The following is a 25649-nucleotide window of genomic DNA, read 5'->3' on the forward strand; positions in this document are numbered from 1 at the left end:
TTACTCTAGTTTCTGCAGAAGTAAATAGGGTGATCTAAAAAAAATTGTGGAAAATATTTTGGAAGAAAGAAATGGAAAGAAAAAGTGGCTATGTTAGATAAATGTTGGCTTACTATAGAAATGTGAGCCCAGAAAACTGGTAAGTTCTACATTTGCAAATCAGCTACTGTAAACTGAAGGATACAATTAACACCAAAAGAGCTAGTAATCATTTGACAAGCACTAGCCTAAGTCTTTCATAAGTATTAATTCATTTAATCCTCAAAATAATCCTATGAGCTAGGCTCCAAAACTACCTCATTTTAGTGATGAGAAAACTATAACTTAGAGAAATATAACTTCAGAATTTATGACTTAAACTCTATCCATGTCCATCCATATATACTGTGGTGCAGTACAAAATTCCATTCTTAGGGCAGCCCCAGTGGCTCAGTGGTTTAGCGCTGCCTTCAGCCCAGGGCGTGATCCTGGAGACCCGGAATCAAGTCCCATGTCAGCCTCCCTGCATGGAGCCTTCTTCTCCCTCTGCCTGTGTCTCTGCCTCTCCTCTCTCTTTCTCTCTCAGGAATAAATAAAATCTTTTTTAAAAATTTCATTCTTAGATCCTGACATCCAATACACACATACACAAAAAATGCAAAAACAAAGTTTGCTTTAACAGTTTGATTATCCAACAAATTAAATAAGTTATTTCTTTGAAAGACAAAAACTTCTGACAGCAAAATTCAGAACAAGTAAATAATGCAGGGCCTTATATAAGAAATAAGGGACATCATAATGGTCAATAGATACTGTACAGCATTTTTTCATAGCTACAATTCTTGTATGAGCCTTCAACCAAAGTGGAGGACACAGTGTTGATCTGGAAGCCAGTAAGATATTCCACAAGTGAAAAGGGCACAAATAATGAAGAGACGAGCACAAGTGTCCTGCTTCTGAAAGAGATTTTTCGTGTCTCATCCAGCTCAGTTGAACTTCAGGAGCAAGTCCAATAGGACAGAGATGGTGCAACTGAAGAAAACATTCCTTGTGCTATCTCCTGTGATACAGTGAGAAGAAACTCTGTGATACAACAACCTGTTGAGGTAGCAACATACAAATTAAACCAAAAATCCTTCCTTGAGTGGCATTCAGCTGCATCTTCATCTGGGATTAGTCCCCTCTTCCTTGCTTCTCTACCCTGTTGCAGTGTCCAGGGCTCTCCCACTTGGCCTCCACACTTCTTTTCTGCATCGTGTGTGTTGCCGAGGCATCAGCCTTCAACAGTTGGTCACATCCAATCATACCTTCTCCCCCTGGCTTTCTGTTTCAGTGGAAAAAGTTCTCCTGCCAAAGCCCAATTCCCCAAATTTGCATTCTGAGTTCTTTCCCCTCCCCTCTCTCAGAAACCTGTTTCATCTACCAGCCCATCTCTGTCACAATCTTCAAGCTCTTCTCTACAGGATCAGGCCCTCAAAGATGCAAACATCATTTTAAAGTCCTGTCTTCACCCTCTCTTCTTCCAGTTACCCATTTAAGTCTCATCTTCCTGTCCTACCCAAGTTTCTTAAAGAGGTATGTACACACTTTCTTATACAGTTTTTAACTCAAATCTAAATTACTCTTGCTAAAATCACTGGTTGTGGTTGTTATTTTCCAAGGATGGCCCAAATCTGCCAGTTCTTATGCAAGCATGCTGCTCCTCCAGTCAGAAGAAGAGTTTATTAACTCTGATCTGGGCTTATAAAATGCTTTGATCAATGTAACACAGTGGAACAGATGAGTGACACCTTCCCCTGGCAGCTTCTGCTTCTGCCTTTTTCTCTTGGAACACTCCCTTGGAGCACTCTATCTCAGAAACTAGTCACCATGCTACATGGAGAGGCCACCTGCAGGTGCTCACCTACCTCAGGGCCTCCACTTCATCTGTTCACTTTTCTGAGAGGTTTCATCTATTTCCCTGCTCCACCCTTAGCTACCTAGTAAGTAGGCTCTAACATGGCCTCAGATGATTCCCTAACCCCTGGTATTTACACTTTGGTGTAATACTGTCCCTTTAAGTATGGGATAGACGACCTAATGACTCACTTTAATCAACAAATATGGCCAAAATGATGGAATATCACTTCCACAATTAGGTTGTAAAGACTGATTTGTGTCTTCTTAGCCAATTCTAATAAATTGGTTTCTCAAGTTATAAGCTTTGATGAAGCAAGCCGCCATGTTGGAAAGACCCAAATGGCATGGAACTGGGGGCAACCCCTGGCCAACAGCTACTGAGGAAAAAAAATCCTGCAAATAACTATGTATGGGCTTAGAAGCAAATTTTTCCACAGTTAAGCCTTGGGGAACACCTTGATTGCAACTTGTTACATAAGATACCCATCTAAGCTATACTCTGATTCCTGCCCCACAGAAACTGAAATCATAATTATCTTATAAAATGCCCATCGGCTATTCAAGGTGGAAGAATTATTTGCTTACAGCTGAAGCTGGTAATTTTGGTCAATAAAATGGTCAAATTGACATATCTTGGCTGTAAATCTCATACCACAAATCATGACAAGTGACAGACTCTTCTGCATGATTTCCTTAACTAGACAGTAAATAGTATCAAGTACTTATAATATCTACAGTGTACAGTGGATTAAGGGATACATATTTTATGTCAACCACAGAACCCAAATGGACAGAGAGAGTCCATTACATATCCATTGATTAATTTCATAGAGTTTGCTAACATGCTGAAAATGTTTTGGGCAGCCCAGATGGCTCAGCAGTTTAGCTCTGCCTTCAGCCCAAGGGCCTAATCCTGGAGACCTGGGATCGAGTCCCACATTGTGCTCCCTGCATGGAGCCTGCTTCTCCCTCTTCCTGTGTCTCTGCCTCTCTCTCTCTCTCTCTCTCTCTCTCTCTCTCATCCTGTGTCTCTCATGAATATTTATTTTATAAATAAAATCTTTAAAAACAAGAAAATGTTTTAGTAACCCCCAAAATATTAATATTCTTAGTTTACAGAGTAATGGAGACATTATTTATTCATTCATTTAATATTTAGAGCACCTAAACCAAGCGCTAACTCTAACCCTCACTTAGCTGAGTGATCTTTGCCATTACTTAATCTTTCTGCCTCAGTTCCCTCATGTGTAAAATTGAGAAAATAATTGCACTTACCTCTTTAGTTGTTGTGATTGTTAAATGAATGAATATATATGAAGTGCTTAGAATGCTGTCTCAAACATGATCAATACTAATACTTACTACTTTGGGTTGTAGGAGACATAATGACTATATTGCTGCATACCAAAAGATCCTGAAATGTAGAGGCTTAAAACAACACGTGTTTATTATCTCACATTTTATAGGATACCTCCTGGTTACCCACTATATGTCCTGCTGTGTAATGCCAACTCCTTCCAGTTTCACACTTGCAAGCTGGGTCATGTGATTCATGCCAGATAATTTCTTTGCTGTGACTTAGGTGTGGTCTCCAAATAAAACAGTTCCAGAATATGGCTTGACTCCAAAGACAAGGACCAGTCTGTTCACACATCTTTACCTTATCCTTATTTGAAGCAAAAATGAATTCCCAACAGTGATCATTTCAAAAGTTTGATTTGAATAAAATAGAAATGGGTAGGACTATATTCTTAAACATTAATCCTATTTTATCTCCTGAGGTTCTGTGGGTGTTCAGGCAGTAATGTAATAACAAATACACTGATATGTGTCTAAAAGGAATGTTACATGACCATGAGTCATTATGCCCATCACTTCAAAGCTGTTTGGGTAGCTGGCAGGAAATAGTGTGTGTCTCTAGAGCGTAAAATTGGCCTCAAAGTAGGTGGGGCCTATGAAAATCTTGATGTAATATAAACATTGTATTTCTTAACTATTTACAAGGTCACCCCCACCCTACATTAGAGGTCAAATCTACCTCTGAGAGGTTCCACATGGATTTCTAGAATATTCTTTCGGTTTCAGCACTTTTGCCATTCAATTGATTTCTGAAGTGTGTGGGAAAGGCAAGATAAAGTCCTCAAAAGAGCACTTAGCTTAGAGTTCATCTGTGGGACTTTCATTCAAGTCAGCTCACTGAGCTTTAGTTTATTCTAAAATAGGAATAATCTTAGGCCTATTTTCTTTTAGAGTTAGCCTCCTTTCCATAGTTTGATGGAAATCCCAGTGGTGAAGAAAACATTCCTTTCCAGGATCTTTTCGGGGCAATATCACTCTCAGGGACATGATCAGAATTATCACCCCTACACTCACTCCAGCTTGCTCAGAGATTTTTCACTATCCACACCTCCCCTCACATTTACGTCCTGGTAACTTCAAACCTTTTGGAAAATAAAATATAAATTCTTTGCTCCAAAAGTTAAAGGACTATTGCTGTTAATAACAAAGACTAGAGAGAAGGATTATCAATTCTTTAAGTATAAATCAGCCCTATCCCTCACCTCTTAGACTACTACTAAGAAAATAGGTTTATTCTTCCTTACAGTGAGGATGATTTAAACTAAGAATTGCCTATAATGGCAACTAATATTTATTAAACAATACTTTTATCTTCACAATAATCCTAGATGTACCCCACTTATCAGATGGGGATTCTGAGACCCAGAGAAGTTAAGTCATTTTTTCGAAGGCCATATAACTCATATTAACAGAGTGAATATTTGAGAACTAAAAACAATAGTGCAGAAGTGAGTACAAAAACCTCACCACGTTGAAACAAAGCATCTATAGTTCTTCCCCTCTCCTTTCTGTCTGTTCTGTTACTGCATGAACACTCACTGAGCTTCTATTTTGTGCTAGACACTGCTCGAGGCATGAGGAGATTGATGGATGAAGGCCCTCCAGAGAGCTTCTATTCTAGTGGTAAGATAAACATATAAACAAATGGAGGAATAACATAAATTCAGATAGTGATAAATGCTATGGAAAAAAATGCCACAATGGGATAGTTACCAGGGAAAGCTGTTATGAGTTGAATTTTGTCCCCCAAGAACTTAATATTGAAGTCTTAGCCCCTAGTTTGACAGAATGTGATAAGATTTGGAGATAGGATATTTAAAGAGATAGTTAAAATGAGATCCCTATGGTGTGTCCTAACCCAATATGATTGGTATCTTTATAAGAAGAGGAAATCTGGACACAGACACAGACACACAGAGAGAAGACCATGTATAGCCCAAGGAAGAAGACACCCATTTAAGACCCAAAGAGGGAAGCTTCAGAGGAAACCAACCCTGCCAACACCTTGATCTCAGACTTCTAGCCTCTAGGACTGTGAGAAAATAAATTTCTGTTCTTTTTTTTTTAAGACATTATTTATTTATTCATGAGAGACACAGAGAGAATGAGAGGCAGAGACACAGGCAGTCACCATGCAGGGAGCCCGACATGGGACTTGATCTCGGATCTCCAGGATCACACCCTAGACCAAAGGTGGTGCTAAACCACTGAGCCACCTGGGCTGCCCTAAACTTCTGTTCTTTAAGCTACTCAGTCTGTGGCTCTTCATTATGGCAGTCCTAGCAAATTGATACAGAAGCCTATTTCAGGTACTATGATCAAGGAGGGCTTCTCTGAGGAGGTAACAGATAATATCTGGGCTGAAATCTAAAAGAATACTATCCCTAATAGAGAAAAGGACATATATAAGAGACTTGAGACAGAAATGTCAAAAGACAGAAAGCCAATGTATCTGTGGCACAATGAATGGGAGTATGTGTGATAAATACCATCTCCTGGAGAGCGCAGACATGCTTTCTCCTATTTCACAGGGATGGTATAGGAGTACAAACAATAGGACCAGGAGTAGGGAGTGTTGTCCTTAGACAGGAACTGAGGACAATTCTCCCATCATAAAAGGAGGGAAGGTAAAATATGTGTGAGCAGACACACGTCAGTTTTATCTCTCCTTTTTAACATAAATTATGAAACAAGGTCATCATGACCTGAGGAAGTTAAAAGAGAAACAATGTCACCTCAGTGGGAGAGAGGAGGTGTTAGAGAAGTGGGTTGCTGGCTGCCCATTTGAGAAGAGTGGTTACAATTTTAAAGGAAGAAAGTCATCACAGTTGCTTAATTTTCTCCAACACTGCTAAGCTATTAGATCAGGTTGAAAGTAGGCAGAGTTTAGTTGACTCAGGCTTCTTATGTGCCCATGAGTATGACTGGGGACAAGAGAGTTAAGGGTGTTAAGAGAGTTGTGTTAATATCAGGCCAAGGAATCTACACATCTCCCTTCTTTCTTCCTATGAGGGTCTGTCCTGCTAAGAGTTCCTGTAGCTGTATAGGATGAGGCCAAATTATTTAAAGTTTAGATGCTCAGAAAGGGTAATAGACTTGATCTTGGAGAAAATGAGCATTCATTCATGATATTTTGAACAAAAATTTTAAAAATCTAACGTGATTCATAAAAAAGGGAAAGTAGGAAAAGATCTCTCCCCTCTTGAGATGTCAGGATTTGTAGCGGTTTATTTACACCTGAGTTTATGCAATAGGACAGCAATGCTATCATTAAAAAGCATCTTAGTAAATCCATCTTATCCACTGTGTGAAGTTTAAAGAAAAATCAGTGAAATGTGATTCCCAAATTCTAGGGACTTTTCTTATAAACATGATGACCAGCAATGATGAATTTTCCCAGAAAATTTCAAATTCAAGTATTCTTCCATTGTCCTGAATGATACCCTGTACTTGTTAAACCACATGCCTTCATTGTTGTCTCAGAAAAAAATATGATTACCATAACAACTCGACCAAACACACTGACATTAACAGAACAAAGACAAAATCCAGATTAAAACCTTATGTTAAAGAGATCACAGAATGTGGTTATAGGCAGTTGACTTGTTAAAAAATCCACCATTTCAGAATTTTGAGGTCCCTTCAAAAGAAGGACAATTGACTTTATATGGCCAGACTATTACCCCAAGATTGATTCTGTCTAAAAATTTAAGAAAGAAAATCATTGCTCAATTGTACAGGGTATTACTGAGGAAGAGTCAAGGTACACAAGCTCAATTTGGGGGACACTGGCTGGCAGTTGAAAGGGAACTATGATTCTAATTACATCCATTAGATCACTATACATCTTTTAGGATATAAGCCAAGGTGCTTTATGAAAGATCCCCAATATCAAGTGTCTCAAACAAAATAGAGATATATCTTCTTTCTTATACCAGTCTGGATGCAGACAGCTGTGTTCTAATGTTTCAGGTTCAGTCCATCATGAGGCTCAGGGGTTCTCAAATGTTTTGGTTTCAGAATCCCTTTACACTGAAAAATTATTGAAGACTCCAGATAGATTTGTTTATATCATTAATATCAAATAATAACTACTGTATTTGAAATTAGAACTAAAAAATTATTAAAGCATTTATTAACTCCTTTTTAAAAACCATAATAAACTCATTACATGTTAACTAACTTATGTTATAAAAAAATCACCATCTTGGTCGGGAGAGAAACCCCTGCCACCACCAACACGGAGACCTTGTACCGCGTCCCATTCTTAGTGCTCGAATGCCCCAACCTGAAGCTGAAGAAGCTGCCCTGGGTGCACATACCGTCAGCCATGAAGGTGTATGCTCTGGTGGTGGTGTCTTACTTCCTCATCACCGGAGGAATAATTTATGATGTTACTGTTGAACCTCCAAGTGTTGGTTCTATGACTGATGAACATGGACATCAGAGACCAGTAGCTTTCTTGGCCTACAGAGTAAATGGACAATATATTATGGAAGGACTTGCATCCAGTTTCCTGTTTACCATGAGAGGTTTAGGTTTCATAATCCTGGACGGATTGAATGCACCAAACATTCCAAAACTCAATAGATTTCTTCTTCTATTCATTGGATTCATCTGTGTCCTATTGAGTTTTTTCATGGCTAGAGTATTCATGAGAATGAAACTGCTGGGCTACCTGATGGGTTAAAAAATGCCTTTTGACAAGAAATCTGTGGATATTGGATTTGCTCCTGTTAATGAAGTTTTAAAGGCTGTACCAATCCTCTGATGTGAAATATGGAAAAAGAGTGAAGCATCAGAAAAGAAGCATCTCGTGAGAAATAGGAATCATATTAAAGCTTGAACTAGAATGTCTTCTTGGTATCAAAGAGACAAACTTCTCACAGTATTTCTCCTGCTGGCCTGTACTGACACACCAATGATGTTTAGTGGCATTTTCTTCTTAGTTTTTCATTTCTTAAAGAAAATATACTCCCATTTCCACAAAAAGAGGCCACAACTATAATATTGAATAAAGTGATTATTTCTTACAGCCCCCTTAACATTTTGTGGAGATGACATTTCTGACTTTCAAAAATTAATGTAAAATCAGGAAGCGAGATCCCATAAGCTGAGAACTCTGATCAGCTTTACCTATGGTGCTTTGCCTTTAAACAGTGTGACAGTACATTATTCAGATATGTGTGAGACTGTTTCTGCACAATAAGATGTATGAAAGGAGCAGAAATAAATAATTTTTCTAATTAAAAAAATCACCATCTTCAAAAAAGTAGTAAAAAAAGCAGCATTATTTGATATGTTTGAAAGTCTCTTCAATGACTGGCTTTATAAGGAGATAGGATGATGATGATGATGATGATGATGACGGTGATACTCTATATTCAATCTAGTGCGGGAGGTTGTTTCAGTTCAAGTACATGAAGAGAATCTAGCTTCAAACAACTATATAGATGAGAAAGAGAGTATTTTAATAGCCTTTTCAGATCACTGTGACTATTGTTCTTTGATACTACACCAAAACTCAAGTAGTAGCTTCTGAAAAGTTGCAATACGACATCTGAAACATCCGTAAACTTTTCATACTCGGTTACATAAAATCAAATCCACTAGTGTTGTGGTAATTATATGACTGAATACATTTACCTAAATTTATCAAACAAGCAAGATTTCTTGTTTAACACATCCCGTGGGTCTTTCATCCATGCATGATTTTGTAACATCATACATTGGCCCTTTAGAAATTATTGGTTCATGAGTTATAAAGAACTTCCAAATGCTGACATATTTTATTACACAATATTAGAAATCATTTTCACTGATATCACCACTGATCTCATCAGAAAAGTTTTTAAAAATTGAGACACTCTTAAGTTCATGGCAGCAGATATCTATTTTCCCAAATGCAAATTATCGCTTGAAAACTCAAACTTTGTAATTGGTAATAAATACTGTCTGTTTTTTTATTCCTTGAAGTGACAAGCTGATTTTCAAGGAAATATATGCCAAATGCCTGGATAGACAAAGTTTGTCAATCATTATTTCAAGTAAAAATGGTGTTTAGTTCAACTTGAAACTCAATCCACACAAGTGCTTTCCCTTGAGACGACATATTTTCATATGCATGAGAAGTATTTATGCATACTTCCTATTTTTTTACAAAGAATATTAAAAAGACATGTACTCAAGAGGGATGACTAAAGTGATTATTTGTAATGCTTCTTCAAGGACATCCTTAACTGAAACTGCCTTTTTTTTTTTTTTTTTTTTTTTTTGGTTTTGTTTGTTGCAACTGCAAGTCTGTGAAGAATGTGATGACTCTTGGTACAGTTGGCCTCAGTGCCTTGATTCATGCTAGGATACCAGTGGTTTCCCATGCCAGTACATTTCCAACATGAATGCAAATGCAAAACAATAAAAAAGACAACACTCTAATATTATGAAAATAGTTTTGACTTTCCAGACTTCCTACAAGGGCCTCAGGAATCTCCAGGTGCCTGGAGGACACACTTTGAGTAGTATTGCACTAGAGTTCTCATCACTGTGGATAACATTCCCTAGAGGAAAGGAGGAAAGCTAATGCTCAAGGCAAACACTTTCCTTTCAGGTAAGTAACCAAATACTGGAGCTCTTACATTCCATTGGTGAGAGCTTAGTTCCATGGCCTTAGCTAGCTATAGGGTAGACAAAGAAAAAGTAGTCTCTAAGTAGGCAGTCATAGTATATGGAAGAGTAAAAGAACAGATTTGGGCATGTAACAGTCACTACACTTGCCCCATTAATCTATGAGCAGGTCAAGTGAAAGGGTAGTCATGCTAGAGGGGCTGCAGTCAATTGAGGATAAATATTCTTCTGCTTCATGCCTGGCCACTGGGTGTAACACTCATCAGTGGGCCCATGGAGATCATGGAACAGGAGCAGAGGAGTGGCTACAACCACAATGCCAGTCCTGTGGCCAGGCAAACAGAGTGCCAGAAAAACTGTCCTCAAAAGGGCTCCCAAGAATACGAGTCAGGGGAGGATCACCGGAGAAATAGAGAAAAGGAAGCAGCAGTGAGATCAGCAGGACCCCCGAAGCAAAAACAGACAGATCATCTGTGGGCTTTGGTGAGCAGATTATGGGCAAGCCAGCAACCCCTGCAACTAGGAAAAGCCCTGGCTTACAGCACTATTCCTAATTGTGCTGGGCCAGAAATTGGCTGCTCTGTGATTTTTATTGTGACCTCATTTTTGTCCCCAGGCTGGAGAGGTGGGAGAGTCTAGGTAGTTTTATGCTGTTTTTAGATCTTTACTTGATAGAAACCTATTCCTATTTGAAAGCTGAGTCCAAATGTTTTATTTGTTTTTCTCAACAGCAAGAAGAACAGCAGGGAAGAGCCAATTCTGCAGAAAATATGCCTTGCTACAGAAAACTGACATGAACTTAGTACACAAAGGTAAAGAAAATAGAGGTAAAGGTAGCTCTGGTCACTGAGAACAAAATCGTAATCCCAGCAAGCATACTGGAAGCCAAGGCTGACCTGACAAAGCTTGATAAACGGGAAATATGGGGCCGAAAAAGCTTTTAACTGTTATGCCTCATCTGATATGCCGGCAAATGTACACAAAGACAGAAGGAAAGTACTGGAAGGCATTCATTTTGAGATCAGATCCAGGTCAACCAAGAGATCATAGGTCCTTGAACTTCACTCCATCAGCAGCAAAACAGTCTATCGATACCTGGTAGAAGAGGTTTATGACAACACAGTTGTCCAACACAGTTGTCCATTGACTACCACCCTCAATGCTTCTATTTTTTGTCCCATACTGGCAATTTCTGCCCTACAAAAGAAAGCAGTTTTAAACACTTTATTTTGGCATATGAGCTCAAGTTACAGGACATAGAACGAAAAAAAAAAACAAAAAGAATAGAAATGAAAGATATATCAGAACCAAGCAGACAAGAAGGAAAATATTTGCCAACTTCAAGGGTTTATGCATTCCCTGTGACTGGACATGAATTTTGAGTCCAAGACTTTTGGCAGGCTGTGCAAAAAGACAAACATGATTATTCACATAGCTCTCATTGTTGGAAAAGAGGAAGCAAAATTGTTGTTGGCTCTAAATTCTCAAATTTCTCCTGTGAGTCCTTTAGTGAGAGTCACTGAATTACAAAATGGACCTTCTCGTCAGAACCAGTTCTGTGGTCAATGCAGATCAATGCTCACTTAAACATAAGCCCTTGACTTCTGTTACTGACATTTGTGCAGATTTTCCAAGAACCTATAAAAGCATAACAAATTTCACATAAAATGAACTATATGTAGCTTTTAAATTCTTCCAGTTGACCTAAAGGAAGTCTAACCTGGGAATACCCGGCAATGCTGGAAAGACCCAGCTACTTCGGTCAGGAAATGCTACCTCAGAATGAATCAAAAGGTCCAATGACATCACTAGGGTTCCGAGCACCACCACCAGCCTCTGTGACAGATACTTGACTTTACATGGTAGGCTTTGCCATAAAGTTCTGACTCTGCCAGTAGTAACAGTGCTATTTGGAGCAAGTACCTCTTGGTACTGCAATGCCCTCATTTTTAAATGAGTCATAAGGTAACTATCATTTTTTGAGGCCCTCCTCTGTGCCATCCACTATTTAATATCTGTTTTCCCAGCCGGATTAGAAATCCCATGAGGGCAAAGAGAGTATTTCTCTTGCTCACTATTGAATTTCCATCGTCTACACAGGTCTGGCACATAGTAGAGGCTTAATAAAAAAAATAAAAAAAATAAAAAAGCTTTTAACTGACCAAATTCCCAATGTCCTAACAACCTGCAAAGCAAGCATAATTCCTATTTTATAATTGAAGAACATGAGGCTCAGAAAGTTTAAGTGACCTACAAAAAGTCACAGAGCTGGTTAAATAGTAGCCTGTCCAGCCCCAGAGCCCAGTTTAGTCCCACAAGGCTGCAGCAGTGCAAACAGACCAGAGCACGTTCCAAGGCTAGTCAGGATCTATAATGCAATGGTTCCTCACAACTAGTGGGCGGCCAGTACCCAGTAGCACAGGGGTGCCTGTTGCTGAAAGAACTCTTGCTTAATGAAATTCCTCAACAATTTTCACTACATCAAACCCTGTGGGCATGGGGGAGGGACAAGAAGAGGCCTTACTCCTCTATCCATGCCATGAGCTTTCTTGTTCCCCCACCAGCCCTCTCTCCTACCAGCCACCAGACACTTGCATGCAGCCCAAACAGAGAAACTAGGTTGTCTGCTGTGGCCTCTGCTATTCTCCACAGGCTCAAGGCACTAGATCCAATACTGAACAGAGGTAGAAAAAGAAAGAACATTGTAGGAAGAAAGAGCAGTAAATACAGAAGCAAAGGCAGCAGAGGGATGGGAGGGAGATACAGAGAGAGAAATGAGGTAGGAAACATTAGACCATGCCAGCATCAAGACTCATCTGGTAATAATAATGGTAATAATAATGATAACAACAAGAATATTTATTGAATATTTACTACATACTAGTACTTTGCTAGATGCTACTTTGCATGTGTTATTGTTCATTTACTCACTCACAAATATTTGAGAGACAAAAGCCCTGCCCTCCTGAAGCTGACAGTATGATAAGTTTGTAAAATATTTAGTTGGTTAGAAGGCAAGTGGCATATTGGCAAATTGAATTTAAATAAAATATTAAATAGATAAATAATAAAAAAAGAAAACAGAAAGCAAATGGCAAGGATGAAAATGAAGCAAGGGAGAAGAGTGGTGCTTGTCGGGTGGGAAGAAAGCGAAGTTGCTTTAGTTCAGTGTTCAAAAAAGGCTTGTTGAGAAGGGAACATTCGAGAAAAACTTCAAAGAGAACAGCATCCACTTTGCTCACTCTCGGGCATTTCTGGAACATTTTGAGTTCCCCCAAAATATTTATTTTGTTTTTTGAGCCAGGCATGTCTTTTCTCACTTATTTTCTGTTCTCTTCTCTTACCATATCTTGTCTATCATTTCTAGGCATTTGAGGCAGACAGGATTATCAAAGTGTGAGCTGCCTGCATCATTTTGGCGGTGGTCTTCTCTGTACCAAATATAAAAGGATGAAAGGCTTATCCAAGAAGAGCAAACCTACCTGAAATTTGAAAATCCTGTCCTGAAAAGGAAAGACCAGCGGGTGGTAGTATTCTTCTAGATTTCATCCTGCTGATGTTAAACAACTTAATACAGGGAGCTTCAGGACATGACAAGAAAAACAGAAGATACTGCATCAGAAAGTTAACCCTATTTCATTATGTCATTAAAAGATCATTTGAATCACCTTACTTGCACCTGGAATCCTGTTCAAATGGTTGGAAGGCCTTGCATAAAATTGTGGGCTGGTATCAAATTAGCATAGTTTTGCCCCTTCTGCAAAAAAAAATCACAGACACTGCAGCCTGTCCTCACCAACAGGAACAGTTTGCACAGGGAAATCTGTGAGGACAGAGTGGGAAAGAAAGTTGAAACTGATGGACTTGTGCTTCAGTTGATTTTATTACCAAGTTCACTACTCAGGAAGCTGAGGAGAGCCAGTTGGACAGACAAAGCTAGAGACCCTTGAAAACAGTAGGAATACATGGTAGGCTCACACCAAAAGCCAGAGCCTAAGACAAACAGAAAAAAAATATATCAATTTACATATGTAAATATAAATATTCTACCATAAATTTATATGTGTATATAAGCACATTCATTCAGGCACAAGTAAGCCCTAAAACAAAACCCTTCTCTTTCAAGGGCATTCAAACTCATAAGTAAAAGAGTTGATAGAGCAATAACTGGAAAACTCAGCAAGGAAGTACTGCAAGAGGAAGCTTTTCATTGCCTTCCCACTGGCCGATATTGTCCGAAGTGAGCCCACACAACTGTATTATTTTATTCAAGGACAGAAGGGGTGAAGCTGGCTCAGACCAGCTCTCGAGAGCTGATTGTACACATCTCTTCCCAATCCCACATTCAGTGGTGTCAGGGTGGTAGCTTCACATAGGCCATGAGGAGAGTATTTACATTATGGAAATCATCAAATGCTACCAATCAGTGTCAGGGCATTGGCTTTTTTTTTCCATGGAGAGCCTGTTATTAAGCCTTCACCAGCACAGCACTATGGGAGGGAGAGGCTGTCTGGCTAAACTAGCTGATCTATGTTACCACTCAGAGGCAAGAAGGAGAGAAGTCATTTCTTCATGCATGAAAAGATGCAAAAAGTATAAAATAAATATGTTGATGATAAAGGTGTTCTATGGAATGGAATGCCAAAATATTTTAAGGAAAGAGCATCCCATTCTGGTAAAGGAGATTCCAAAAATCTTTTAAACCAGGATTACTTTGATTTCATTAAACAGAATGAGGATCAAGCAAGCCAGCTCTAGCAGCCTCCCAAAACAAATGGCTGGCTTAATTCTAAGACTTGCTTCATGAAGTCAAGGTCAATTTTTCAGTTTAAACTCAGTTTTAAAGTACGCTTTAATTCCTGAAGGTAGGAAAAGTGAAAAAAAAAATACGTATATGAGAAATCAGGTTAACCCAACAGTTTAGCCATATACATATCACTGCCTAGATCGCCAATAAAACCCACAAACATTGCCTAATTAGCCTAACTATTCTCTCTAATCAAAGATCAAAGCTTTTATCAAGACTGAAAGACTTAAACTGAACAAGGTGGAGCAACAGGACAAAAAAACCACAAGAAAACAAATGTCTGTTATCAAGTCTCCATGTTCCCAGCTTCGAAATTTGCCAGCTGGCAGAATTTTTGTAAGTCCTGCTTATATATTAAACCTGACATCATTCACTCCAGAAATTGTAAACTTTCTAATCAGTAACTTGGAGCAGGAGGAGACATTTTGTTTATTTGCCTCCTTTATGCAGAACCTAAGAGGCCTTGCCTGCGGTCTCCCAGGCTCCCTCAGCAAAATTTCTCTCCTGAACTCCTGTAACCAGGATAGTAACAAACTGATGCCAAGTAGGGAAAAGTGATAGTTCTTCACCGAGGTAGAGATTTCATTGGTGATACCTGCATTGGTCTCTTCTATAGGCGTGAATTTCCTTGAGTTGTTAGTCAACATGCATTATTACAATACAGAGTGATGGGTAAAAAGAAAGTTTCTGGAGACAGCCAGATCTAGTTTTTTTCTGCTCTGCTACTTGCTGGCGTGGTGACTTTGGACCAGGTAGTTAGAGGAGGTATTTTTCCCCTTTGTATTAATGGGGATAATAATACCTAACCTTCATAGTCGCAGTTAAAATGAAATGAGAGACTGTATGTTAAGTGATTAATTCAAGACGTGGCCCAGAACAAACCCTCCATAAATGTCAGTTACTATAACTCTCTTACTGCATCTCCTCTCAATCATATCACCAGATTAACTGACACATGGATACTGAGCACTTACAGCTTCTACACCCACCTCTGCTACCCGGGCACACTTCTCCTAACTACTGTCTTGTCACTTGTTTATGTTCTCAGAACTGTAAATTCTAATCACACTGGTTATTTTAATCAAGTATGATCAATTAAATTTTATGTAAACCCATGAAATATGAGTGGAAAAAGACAGTTATGTAATAGTGCTATGAAAACTAAAATGCGGGCAGCCCGGGTGGCTCAGTGGTTTAGCACCACCTTCAGCCCAGGGCCTGATCCTGGAGACCCAAGGATCAAGTCCCACATTGGGCTTCCTGAATGGAGCCTGCTTCTCCCTCTGCCTGTGTCTCCCTCTACCTCTGTGTGTGTATATGTGTGTGTGTGTGTGTGTGTGTCTCGTGAATAAATAAAATCTTTAAAAAAAACTAAAATGGTAGCTTTCAAAATACTCAAAAGTGTATGCTACTAGAAAAAGTACTGCTAATACATAAGGTATGGATGAGTTGACTAGGAGTATTGGGGAATTTTTTTTAATGCTTCAAAGACATATCCATAAGGTTGCTTCAAAAGTATCCCCAAATTATCCACCCACATAAAAATAAGTAACTAGAAATATACAATAGGGAAAAAGTCTCCTCAACAAATAGTATTGAGAAAACTGGACAGCTACATGCAAAAGAATGAAACTGGACCCCTTTCTTTCACCACACACAAAAATAAACTCAAAATGGATGAAAGACCTAAATGTGAGACCTGAAACTATAAAAATCCTAAGAGACTGGCATCTTCGACATCAGCCATAGCAACTTTTTTCTCAATGTCTCCTGAGGTAAGGGAAATCAAAAATAAACTATTGGAATTACATCAAAATAAAAAGTTTCTGCACAGCAAAGGAAACATCAACAAAACTAAAAGGCAACTTTCAGAATGGGAGAATTTACTACAAGTGACATATCTGCTAAAAGGTTAGTACCCAAAATACACAAAGAACTGATACAATTCAATACCCCCAAAAAAACTCCAAATAATCCAATTTAAAAATGGGCAGAAGACATGAATAGGCATTTCTCCAAAGAAGACCTCCAAATGGCCAACAGATACATGAAAAGATGTTCAACATCACTCATTATTAGGGAAATGCAAATCAAAACCACAATGAGATATCACTTCACGCCTGTCAGAATGGCTAAAATCAACAACACAAGAAACAACAAGTATGGGCAAGGATGTGGAGAAAAATGAACCTTTTTGCCCTGCTGGTGGGAATGTAAACTGATGTAGCCACTCTGGAAAACAGTATGGAGGTTCCTAAAAAAAACTGAAAATAGAACTACCCTGTGACCCAGTAGTTGCACTACTGGATATTTACTTAAAAAAATGCAAAAATACTGGGATGCCTGATTAGCTTAGTTGATTAATTTTTTGCTTTCTGCTTAGGTCATGATCTCAGGGTTCTAGGAACCAGGCCTGTGTTGGGCTTCCTGCTGAGTGGGGAGTCTGCTTGTCCCTTTCCCTCTGCCTTTCCCCCCTGCTCATTCTCTCTCTCTCTCTCTCTCTCTCTCTCTCTCTCTCATAAATAAAATCTTTTAAAAATAATAAAATAAGTTTATAAAAATATAAGAACAGTAATTCAAAGGGATACTTGTACCCCTATGTTTATTGCAGCCTTATTTACAAAAGCCAGTCCAGGTGCCGATCAATAGATGAATAGATAAAGAAGATATAGTATAAACAATGGAATATTATTCAGCCATAAAAAAGAATGAAATCTTGCCATTTGCAATGACATGTATGGAGCTAGAAAGTATAATGCTAAGTAAAATAAGTCACTCAGAGAAAAACAATGATCTCACTCATACATATATGGAATTTAAGAAACAAAACAAATGAGCAAAGGAAAAAATAGGAAGAGAGAGAAAGAGAGAGAGAGAGAGAGGCAAATCAAGACCCACACTTTTAACTCTAGAAAATAAACTAATAATTACCAGAGGGGAGGTGGGAGAGGGGGCAGATTAAAGAGGTGATGAGGATTAAGGAGTATATTTATGATGATAAAAAGATAATAAGATGAAATAAGTATCACTAAATTATCCCTCCACTTATAAATGAATAACTAGAAATAGTAGAGGATACACTGAATGTGTGTATGTGTGCATGCATACACAGGTTGAATAAATTAATAAGGTGGAAGAATTTGATCAAGGTTTAGGGGAGAGGAACTAACAAGCAAAAGGAGGAGACATGATGTAACTCTCTTCCATGCTCTAGTTCAAGGTCTTTAGGCAAGCCACATAGCCTAAAACGGGGATAAAAAACAAGCTTAAAGGCATGGATTTAAATCAGAATCTTTTAGGGATCTTTCTAATTCAATGACTCTTGGTAGCATAGATTTTCAGAAAAAGTAATGATGGGTGCAAAAAAAAAAAAAGAGAGAAGCTTGGTGTCCTATGCAGATAAACTACTGATTAGAGAACAGATATTCACAATAAGCTCCTTGATTTGCTGATATGAATGCAACAAACACCCAGAGGATGCTGGTCCCTGAGCGGGAATGAATAGGACTAGGCCAGAGCTCTGACTTAAACCTGCTATGGGGTCACAACATGGCCACGCTGCCTCACCTGTCTTGCACTTCCCATGCCATTATGGTGAATTTAAGCAGCTCAAAACGATCTACACTTTTTATTCTGATCTAATTTACATATATATATATATATATATATATATATATATATATATATATATTAAAAACATGTTCAGCAAAAGCATTTATAATCTCATCGTGAGCCAACAAACCCCAGATATGGTAGCAACACTTGGCAGATTTCTTCTCTGTGCAATCAAAAATTAAAGTTAAAAATTTGTGAAAATCGCCCTAAGAGCCCACCTTTTTCTGTCTTTACATCACTAGAATTAACAGAAAGGGGAGAGGATTTTTTCAATGTTAGGTTACTGCCATTTGGTAGAGATTATCGTCTGGGCCCATTAACCAAAGCCTCAAGGCACTGGGCAACCTGCCAAAAGAATGAGATGCAATGCATTAAGATCAATTTGTTAATTTTTAATGAGGCTTCAAAATGCCCTAGTAAATTACTTAATCATTTTAAGCATGTATTGTTGCTTCTTCACTATTCCTACCTCCTATGTATGGAAAAGCTAACTTACTTTTAATCATTTCCATTCTTCCTTTCATCCCCTTGAAGGGTACAATAATTCCCTGCTATTACCATCACTAACCAAAGCAGCCCATAAAACTGAAGATCAAATATACTGAAAGAGCATTAAATAGCATGGCAGGATTTTCAAAGCAACTGGTCTGGATTCTTTGAGTCTGTTTACAAAAAAAAAAAGTTAATTCACAGTTTTAACATAGGGAGTTAATACATGTCTTCCTCTTTGGAAGTAATGCTTTAAATTGTACAGAATGTTGCACACTATAATAGTTCCAATGAGTTAGATTATATTACAAAATTTTAATTAATTTTTTTCTTAATCAACTAAATCTTAGAGTGAAGTTAAACATTTAACAAAATGAGGGGGAAAGAGTTTTAAAGTAGCCTGTTGAAAAAGTGCTCTTAATCCATGAGGATACCAGTCCTTGGGTGATTTGTTCACTGGGTTGGCCCCATGGCTTTGCCCAGGGCTAGCCAGGCACGTAAGAGGTGCTCGATGGATAAAATTTTTTAAATAAATGCTTTAAAGGAGATTTATTCTTTCCTAACAGTTGAAAAGATACTCAGGAAGTATAATGGAGGTAGAACACAGAACAGCACAGTTGAAGGTGATACCAAACCCACAACTACTAGAGATGAAACTACTAGGCACAAAATCACAGGTCTCCTGGAATAAAGGCAAGGCTTACAGATCTGATGAGAGCAGACATGACCTACAGAATAAGAGTCAGACTTGTTCATAGCAGCACCATCTTTCCAAGCAGAGAAATATGCATTCCTAGTAGAGAAAGGTCTGTAACTTAAAAGTGAGATGTAGTGTTTTCATTAGCTATTGAATACTAAATATTGGAGAACAGACTCTCTTTCTAAAACTCAAAAAAAAAAAGGAAGGGGGAAAAACCCTAAAACTAGACCTATTTCCATGGTAGTAAACTAAAGATTTATAAAAGCATTTTCACCAAAAAAAAAAGTCATTTTAGGGAGCAGTGTGGGGTTTGTGACAATAGTCCTCAAAATCCTCCCTGCTAGGATGTGAGCTCACAAAGGCAGACACAGCACCTATCCATTTGCTTGTTTTCTTAGCACCTAGAGTGACAGAATAAGCAGTGGAATTAAATCAGTAGAAGTGGATTCAAATCACAGCACTACCTCTTTCCAAATATACAATGAATATCTGAGCCTCAGTTTCGTCTCAATAAAAATAAAACAATCCTTCCTTCATGGGGTGTTGTGATGACTCAGGCCCAGGAACCTGCAGTTCATACAAGCAGGTGAAATGATTCTTACCCAGATTGTCTACATAGATACTATGTAGACAGAATCACTGCCTTTATCCCAAACTTCTTGTCCAAATGAGGAAAATGAGCCCCAGGTAGGATGAAATGACTTACTGAAAGACCTTCAATTACTTTGAGGAAGCCTTGGGAGTGGGGGTAGGGTTTACAGAGAGCAGAAGGACGAGTGCCAATGGCAGGCAAACAGAAGCATTCTTTTTGTTTCCTATAGATACTGTAAGTCAGGTTTTCATAGAATCAACATACCACTGCACTTACTAATCTATACATATGATTATTTTTAAGTAAATTTTAGCACTGGAATTGCTAGATCACAGAATATTCATTTTTTAAGGCTCTTTGATGCATGGTTACCAAAATTTTATTCTACAAGACTTATACCAATTTATTCTCCCACCAGCACAGTAAGAGAGATGGGGGGGTTCACTTCCACATTCTACCAAACAATGGCCTAGGACATAATAGAGTGCTATCTGGAACTCCACCTAGACCTTCAGGGTTCTGCAGTTTTGGAATGTTTTTTTAGGCACAACACTTTGCATTTGCAATTGCATCTTGAGCTAACCATATATTTTTTTGTCAGTTGGTCATAACTTTAATCCTTGCCTTTGATTTGGGCTGAAACTAGATTACTTCATAAAAATTGTGGTTTCATATAAGATGAAACCACCAAATCTTGTTTCCATGAGGAGCAAATTAAAAATGTTGATGTGGATGATGAGCCTTAGTTAGTTTCACCACTTGAGCCAGAAGAGAGCCCAAATTCAACATAAAAAGCAATGGAAATGGGAAAATAACCAATTCTAAAGGCCAAATTGAATGAGTCAAATACCAGAATTTAGCCATTTTACATATTTATACCCAATGCTTGCCAAAGATGGAAATGTGTTTATTCAGTCTGTGATTTTTTTTTCCAATATCCATCACCCAAAATACAGCAATTCACCATTTTCTGCAACTTCTATGTATAGGACTTTATATAGAACCATCTAAATCAGTGTTACTCAACATCTGACATACACACAAATCACCTAGTTATCTAGTTAAAATATAAATACTGATTCAATATGTCTGGGGTGGGGCCTGACATTGTGCATTTCCAACAAAGCTCTAGGTCATGCTGATGTTGCTGGTCCCTGGATCATACCCTGAGTAGCAAGAATCGACACTAAATGTACTAAGGAAATATGAAAGACATCATCCACTTATCTCTTAAGCCAATGGTAGTCGACAATAGTATCACAGTGCACTAGTATGACTCTATCCATGAAAAGGAAAGTGATACTATAAGAACAAGCACCTGGCCTTGAAACAACCCATGTGAACCATAGCCAGTATTATCAATAACTCCACAATTAGTTACTGATGAAGTTACGTTCCCCATAAGAACTTGTGAATGGGTGTATGGGGGCATGAAAAAAAAGTAAGAATCAGTGCCCTATTAGTCTGCTGCAACATGAGAAATCTACTCATCTCTGCAGCCCTCAAGTCCAGTCCAGAAAGGAAGCCCATCAAGTTGGTATAAACACACATCGGCAGAGCCAGTCACCATTTAAGTGGGATGGGGCACGAGACGAGATTGTGGATATTTTAACCATACCCTCCTCCATATTGACATTTATGTACAAAATAGAGGGTACCTGGCTTTTTAAGCACCACAGGGATATGCGGTCAGAAAGAAGCAATTTTCTAGTTAATCCTATTGATAACTTAGACATCCAAAGCGAGTTTAAATAAACAGTTCTAGAACTATTTTCAATGATCCAAGGAGTAACACCATACTTCCAAAACAAAATGAATTTTTAAAATAGATACATTTCAATCAGGTTTTAGAAGAAAAGAGGGTGTCACAAAATTGCCACAAGAAATGACAACAATTTCTAAAAAACATTATTATAGGTATAGTTATTCAGTAACTTCCCAGAAGCATTGAATATTAACTAGATTATAGACACAAACAGGCCAAGTGACATTGACTATTTCTACACAGTTTCACTGAAGGATTCAATTTGCAAAGTGACATTAAATTTTACCTACGCAAGGACAAAGTTCTATTTCCAATAATAAAAACAATTCTTGAAGCAGTAAATTTTACTAGATAACTTATAATAATCAGATATAGTATATTTTCAAAGTGATATTTATAAAAGGTGTATCTTACCTTATACATGAGTTATGAACACTGTAATTAAGAGAATGACCACAGACAGCCCGTGTTGCTATCATATGGTTGTATTTGAGAACAGTTCCTTATCTCAAGGTTTGACCTCAGATAGACTCTTTTCCAAAGTGCCCCTTTAGAGTTCCTTTCTGAGGCTGCTGCATATTTTTTGGATTTCTTTAATGGAATGGAATCCTTTGAGAATGGTTTGCAATTTTGAAAATAGCCAAAAGTCATTTGAAACCAAAGATAATGAACAAGGCAAGACAACAAATACTGTTTGGAGAAAACAAAAGTAACTGGGACTGCTTTTCTTTTGTGGCCAATAAATGGGTTCTGAGGACGTTGCAAAGCTGGAATCCAGAAATGTTTGGAGCCACAGAAATGTCATTCGAATAGCATCACATTGTGATGACTTGGAAAGTGAACACATAGTTAAAGGTTATTTTGTTGAAAATTGGCTCACTGTTCATAACGTGGTGTCAACACATCCACAGGGGTCCATAGATGAGTTTCAGTGGGTCATGAAATTCCTGCAATCGCATGTAAAATGTGATGTATATGTGCCTTTGTGCTTTTTTTTATCAGAGGGAAGAACTTCATGCTCTTAACAGATCTTCAAAGATTTTCCTAACTGGCAAAATGATACATTGGGATGACAGACAGATGTGTGGGCTCAGGCTATCTCCTTACCTTGAACAAGTTATTTACTCTGTCTTAGCCTCAGTTTACTCCCCTGTAAAATGGTGATAATACCAACCAGAATGATTGTCATGGAAATTAAAGTAGCAGAGTGTGAGACACACAATAATAACCTAAAAAATGGTCATCTTATTGATACGTAATTATATAGCAATAATGTGATGATTTCTCAAGTGTCCTGATACTAGAGAATGGCCTTGACTCTATTTGTGCCATTTCTCCCTTCTCTCAAGGCTCAGAGGAAGATGGTATCATTTTCCACACTAAGTTCCCAATTTCTCCATATCATTCCGTCATCTCTCTTCTTGCATTTTATTCCCTGTTGCTTCCTCTAGCACCTTGCATTTCCCTGCCTCCACTGCTGCCCTCTCTCCATTCCAACTTGCCATTTTCACAAAACCCTCTCTTAATCTTTCAGCTATAATTTTACACATCTTTTTCCTTTTCCTCTTTCTTTTTGACTTGTGGTCTGCTCCAGTGGTCCCAGTTCTTAACACTCGAATAGCTGAATATTACTTCTGCACATGAATGAAAATGAGCTCATCAAAGTCACCAGTTACATCCCCAGGAGCTGACTTCTGTGACAACAGCAAGTTGTGAAAAGATGATGGTGAGCTGCTGGAATAAGATTCAATGGACATTGTCCTGGATGCAGAGACAGAGATCTATTACGGATCTCCCTGATAAAATATTCTCAACTCCCCGGTTTTATTTGTGGAATCAAAACCAACTCTAATCTTAACTAGACTGTGTGATTTTTTTGCCAATTATACAGCATGACATGCACACCAGAAATGAACAAATATCCAGAAAGAGATGGCTTCAAACAGCTTTAAATGACTTCACACTGCCTTTTCTCAGTCCTCAGCCTCTGTGACCTCTCATGGCATTTGGTGGCATCAGCTACCTGTTTGCTTCCATAATATTATTATCTCCCCTGTCTTCTGGATACATCCACTTGAATACACTATCAACTAAGATTCACAATTTCAATAGCTAAATTTTGTTCCCCCCCAAATTGGTTCTTCCATCCCACCTTCTTGAGTTTTCATTTTGTGTCAGTGTTACTACCCATCAAGTTCCCTACTATAAAAACAATCTGACCCTAGGGAGGGGTTGCACATCATAGAAGAGACATTCCAATAAGGAGTGACCAGCAGCACATCCCTGCCCCCAGTTGTCCCAAAGCACTTCATCCTCTCTCTTCAGCTTAATCCAAAATTGGCCCAGAGAAGTGACATTCCTGGTACATGGAATTGCAATCTCCTTTCTTGAGGATTCAGTCTTGCCCTGAAGATACCCAGGTATCTTGAGGCCAGAAGTAAGTAAACTTAGAAAAGTTCCAACTATGATGAGGAGGAAATCTCTAATATAATTCAAATCAGGGTTTTAATAGTGCTATGCATAAGTATTCTAATAATGCTATCCATGTTCATAAGCAAACTAGAGCTTCAAAAGGCCATTTTATCTCATTCAGAATCATGTATCTATATATGTTATATATATTCATATGTGTGAATACATATGAATACATATATTATCTACACTTATCTATATGCAGTTATTTATTAGTCAAAGATTTATTGACCAACACCTACACTCAAGTTATGCTTCCAGGCAAATGGAATTCCATAGATGACTAAGACACAATCTCTGTCCTGGCAAAGTTCATTACTAAAGGAGACAAATGTATAGACAAATACTTGTGGCAATGTCAGCTGCAGTGGCTAACGCTTGAGCCATTCCTGTTTGCTACACACTGTCCTAAGTGCTTTGCATGGATATTTTTACTAAGTCACTCACAATAATACTATAGGTAGATACTATTATAGATGAAGACAGAGGCGTTCGGGACACTGAGTGCCTAATCTAAACCTATAAGTCAGCAAAGGGTTCAAACCTAAATCTGTCTAATCTGGAATGCAAACTCTAAACTAGCACATTTTCTTGCATCCATAACTGTTATAGGAGCAGAGAGACAAGGAGAATGTCATGCATCAGGGAAGAAGCAGGGATGGTCTTATCCCATAGCCAGGATGGCTTACAGAGAAAAGGGAAATTGATCCAGTCCATAGAGCCTAAGGAATAAACAGAAGCAGGGAACTTTCACTTATAAAATAAATAAGTTATTGGGATGAAAAGTACAGCAAAGGGAATGTAGTCAATAATATTCTGAAAACTTTGTATGCTGACAGATGGTAACTACACTTGTGGTATTTCATAATGTATATAATTGTCAAATCATTATGTTGTACACTGAAAATTAATATAATATTGTATATCAACTATAATTTAGTTAAAAAAAAAAAAGAAGAAAGAAGTGGGTAGCAGGGATCCTGCCAAAGTCAGAGCCATGGGTTCTGGGAACTACTCAACACTAGGCCCATGGTGACTCCCCTGCCACCCTTTGTAGTTCTCAGTTAGGTTCACCAATAGATTAGGTATTTTTGATCTGGGTTGTCATTTCTATTTGTCACTACAATGTGAGTCATTGTTTCCCTACACTGCTCCTTTGAAAAGGCAATGTGCGCCACACCCATTTCACCCTAGTCAGCAGCCCTGGAAGGGAACAACAATCAAGGCTAGTTATGTAACCAAATTCTACTCCCTGATATCTGCCTTATAAAACTGTTCTTAGAGAAAATATAATTATCAGATATTTTGAGCTCTTTCAAAAGGGCCTGATGAATACTTAGTAACATTG

The 25649-nt window shown here is 38.3% G+C and overlaps 1 protein-coding gene across 1 annotated transcript; it reads left to right on the forward strand.

Annotated features, from left to right (window-relative positions):
- The first annotated feature begins 7408 nt into the window (after positions 1-7408).
- Positions 7409-8282, forward strand: LOC112915818 (oligosaccharyltransferase complex subunit OSTC-like). Its single transcript, XM_072762721.1, has one exon. It carries the CDS (start codon positions 7409-7411, stop codon positions 7925-7927), a length of 519 nt encoding a protein of 172 aa, XP_072618822.1. The 3' UTR covers positions 7928-8282.
- Positions 8283-25649: the final 17367 nt, after the last annotated feature.

This window comes from Vulpes vulpes, chromosome 7 (assembly GCF_048418805.1).
Source record: "Vulpes vulpes isolate BD-2025 chromosome 7, VulVul3, whole genome shotgun sequence".
Taxonomy (NCBI): Eukaryota; Metazoa; Chordata; class Mammalia; order Carnivora; family Canidae; genus Vulpes; species Vulpes vulpes.

Excerpts from the sequence above, each read along its gene's own strand:
- LOC112915818 (XM_072762721.1), top strand. The coding sequence starts at position 7,409 with ATGTTAACTAACTTATGTTATAAAAAAATCACCATCTTGGTCGGGAGA.